This window comes from Oryzias latipes, chromosome 6 (genome assembly GCF_002234675.1).
Source record: "Oryzias latipes chromosome 6, ASM223467v1".
NCBI lineage: Eukaryota > Metazoa > Chordata > Actinopteri > Beloniformes > Adrianichthyidae > Oryzias > Oryzias latipes.
The window spans coordinates 26,659,357-26,663,215 of record NC_019864.2 but is presented as its reverse complement, the minus strand read 5'-3'; the positions used below and the strand labels follow the sequence as shown (position 1 = coordinate 26,663,215).

Genomic DNA, 3,859 nt, shown 5'->3' with positions numbered 1-3,859 from the left:
AAACACTTATTATTGGTTCAAGAACTCCTGATACCAATCAGTTATTTTTTTCCCATGAACCCGGCTTGTTGGAACAGCAGAGTTCCCCTAATTAATGACTTTTTTTTTCTTCTTCTACTGTGACGGATTTACCAGGGAAGTTAAAAAGAAAAAAGTTATGTATTTTTTAACACAAGCAGAACTTTTATCAGCATAAAAACAATTTCTGGAAACAAAATTCTTTTTCTAAACTTGTTGAATCCCCCTTTGGGGTCACGGGAGCCAACCCAGCTGCTGTTGGGTGATCACACACTAACACTCAAAGGGAAAAGTTAGAGTGACCGATTAACCAAGAGCCTGTTTTTGCTCTGTGGGAGGAAGCCGGAGTGCCCAGAGAAAACCCACACGTGCAAACAGACAGAGTAGAGAGTGCCAACCACTACACCAAAGACCAAAAAGACAAAAAAAAAGGAAATCTTACACAAGTGTTTCGACACTTCCTGTGAAACAGAAAAGGGAAAGATTCATCGCAGAGGTTTAGATGAAGACCATGACATCAATGTCATGTGACAGAAATGATGGGTTACTCCTGATCATTTTTCTGCTCTTGTGGTCATTTCAGCTTCCGTCTTTTGGAGAAGAAGAAGAAGAACATCCTCCTTCAGGGAGGACCACTGATCCAAACACAGCGGCAACAGTTCAGATAAAAATCAAAGGATGCTTCTACAGACATTGCAATAATGTGAGAAAAGTGTAACCCTTGTACTATCCTAGGCACTTTAACGTTTGGAGTTGGGTCATCTAGACCCACTAGACAGTGCGTTGAAGCTTTTCTCTTCAATGATTTGTGATCTTCACTGGTGTCCATGGATTACATGAAATCTTTCCACCTTTATCCACCTTTGTCATGGTAGGGACAACATGTAAATGTAAGGGTGGGGTCATAGGATAGCACAAGGGTTAAAACGCTTTCACAGAAATGTGTTTAGACAAGACTGATAAAAAAATAGGCAACAAACTCACTAAACCATAAAAAAACACAAAGAGGAAAAAGACAATGATTTTGCTTTCAATTCATTTTTATTTGGAAATATAAAAAATAAATAAAACATTACATTGTTCTTTTTTTAAATATATTAAACGTTAAAAATCCATTCCTTTTGGATTTACCACAAACATCTATGTCTGCATCTTTCTTCATGGTGCAATAAAGAAATAAATGGGATCGTTTGCTTCGAAGAAGCTTCACTTGACATAAACTTTCAACAGAAAGAAATCGGCTTACAGTTAGTCTAAATGCTCATAACATTCATCAAGAAATAAAGAATATCAATAATTAGTCCACGTTAATGTGTTGCTGCGCAGAAAAACAACAAAAACTATACAATAGCTAGTTGTTGATGACATAGCATCAATAAGTAAAATAAAGAGGCAGTAAAACACCAACTTCAGCTGCATTATGCAGAAAATTACTTGGTGTTCAGGGACCGAGACGGCCTACAAATACAGCTCAAATAAATAAAAAATAAATAGATTTATTATAAAATCAGGTTTTTGAAGACTTGTTAAGTTTTAAGTGCTTCTTTCCTGGGGGTGAAACCGGTGCCCCAGGGCATCGTGCTCGTTAGACCATCACCACACACTCCCCAGCGCCCCCCCTAGCTTCGGGTCCTGACACAGATGCACCCCACTGCTACATCCAGTTGAACCCTCTCCAGTTTGTACGTCTTGGCCGTGCCGTTGTTCCCGCCCTCACAGAGGACTCGTCTCAGAAACATCCGGGACACCACCAGGGGCTTGGAGTTGAAGTTGTGGCTCTCAATGACATTGTTGCCCTCTTTTAGTATGCATCCTTTACACAGACACTGGGCCTCCATGTAGGAGGGGGGGAAGTAACCCTCCCTTGTGACTTCCCTGGAAAAAACAAAGGGATCATGAAGCTTAAAAAAGAAAATACAAATTTAAGATCTGCTGCTCGGCATGGAGACTCTGCTTAGCGTGATGAGTGGTCTCTGGATGACGCCACATCTGAGGCTGATTTACATGGATGCTTCATCAGAACGTTGATACATCAGCTGTGGGAGTCATACTGCCACCTATCGTTTAGTGGTGGTACTGCAAAACCACACTAACAAATTGGGCAGCAACATTTCATTTATTTGCTTACTGATCGAATGTTTGTTGTTTAGTGAGACAACTATTGTTTTAATATTGGGCAATATAAATAAAATTGAATCGACTTTGTTGTAAAGGCTGCAGGTAGAATTTCGGACTGATGTTAAATTTAAGCTAATCTTTTTAACCTTTATTTTGTGGGAATTAAACTATGTTTGTTTTAGTAAAGAGACTTCAACAAAAAGTAGAAAGACTCTTCATCCCTTCTGATTCTCCACTCTGGAGCTGCGGTGATGCAAAGCAAGCTGGGGTTTTCCCTTCACGCTTCCAGGCAGGAGCTCCTCCTGTCAGCAGCAGCTTGGGCTTAATGAATGTTATTTCCAGGGTTTCTGCAGACTCAGATGGGTTTGATATCTGTACGTCAGGTTTTTATCCAGTTTTTATTTTTTACTTAACATTTAACACAAGGTTCTTTTTTGAAAGAATAGTGAGAGGGTGGCATTTCCAAAACTAAAAATAGCATTAAGTAAATATAAATAAGATAATGGCTAAAAAAAAAACCTACTCAAGTAATTTAATTTATTATGTAAAGTTGTAAAATCAGGCAGAAACTAAACAAATTTAGCTGTTTTTAAATGAAGTTTTGGATTCATCTGAATACATTTTTGTGTTTTATATTAGCAGGAATGTAAAGACTAAAACAAAAAAGGAAGAAACATGTTTGACATCTCAAAGCGACTCAAGTAAAAAAAAAAAACTGTTTAAACCGAAAAAGGAGCAGAAAGATGAATCCAACTGATTCCATCTGGGTTCAGGTTTTGTGGAGTCTCAACTCCTTCCAGATCTTCTCCAAAGTCTTAAAAGATGGGCTCCAAAGATTTTCCTAGACTCTCAGATGATGATGAGGATGAAGAGGAGGAGTAACTCACGTGTATTTCCAGGGGGAGACGGATCTCTTTTCATCTTTGGAGTCCCAGTTCTGGTAAAGGTCAACCGGACAGCCGGTTGCGTCTGAGCTGGGAGAGGAGATGCTGTGCTGCCAGATGCCGATGCCGTGTTTTCTCATCGCCTTCTCCTCTATTTTCTTCAGGTCATCTACGCTGACACACTTTTTGCACGCGCACAGAGCCACGAGGCAAACAGTCCCGATGAGAATCTGGAGGCAGAGAGACAGACAGACCGCAGATGAGGAGCTGGAGTGAAGATGCGATTATGAAGAAGATGTGCGCTCGAGCTGGAGACACTGACTCACCTGGTTCAGCCGCATCTCTGATCCGGTCCTGTCGCCGCGTCACACCCGAGAGTGAGTCCACTGCTCTGGCGCGTCCCTTTTAAGAGAATCTACAACTTCCTCCTGTGGGAGTGAACAGGTATAGGAAAAAGGAAGCAGGCGCGTTTTTTTTTTTAACAAACACAGCAGCTGGGATTCCACTGCCCTCGCTGTCCTGACCCGACCGGACCGCAACCGAAGCGTTTCATTAATCCCAGCCGGTGACAAACACGTGACACTTTCACAAAATCACAGCACTTTTTATACAGGACCCCCCTTTCTGAGAGATGCTCTCATGTAAAGATCATTCCAGAAACACTGCCAATCATGCCCCTTTCCCTCAAATAAACATGTTTTTATTCACATTTACAATAAATTTTGCAAATATACTTTTTTTACTCTCCAAACCTGGGTAAGAGTCTAGCTTCTCCTCCTGCTTATGTGGTTCTTATGTTTGCATTGATGAGTTTGGTTTTTGTATTTTTTTTGTCAATT

At 40.6% G+C, this 3,859-nt stretch overlaps 1 protein-coding gene across 1 annotated transcript; it reads right to left on the bottom strand.

Annotated features, from left to right (window-relative positions):
* Positions 1 to 1,565: 1,565 nt before the first annotated feature.
* Positions 1,566 to 3,489, bottom strand: il17c (interleukin 17C). Its single transcript, NM_001204794.1, is given in 4 exon segments — positions 1,566 to 1,893; positions 3,024 to 3,250; positions 3,347 to 3,361; positions 3,363 to 3,489. Coding segments are annotated over 3 exon segments (498 nt in total). The 5' UTR covers positions 3,363 to 3,489; the 3' UTR covers positions 1,566 to 1,637.
* Positions 3,490 to 3,859: the final 370 nt, after the last annotated feature.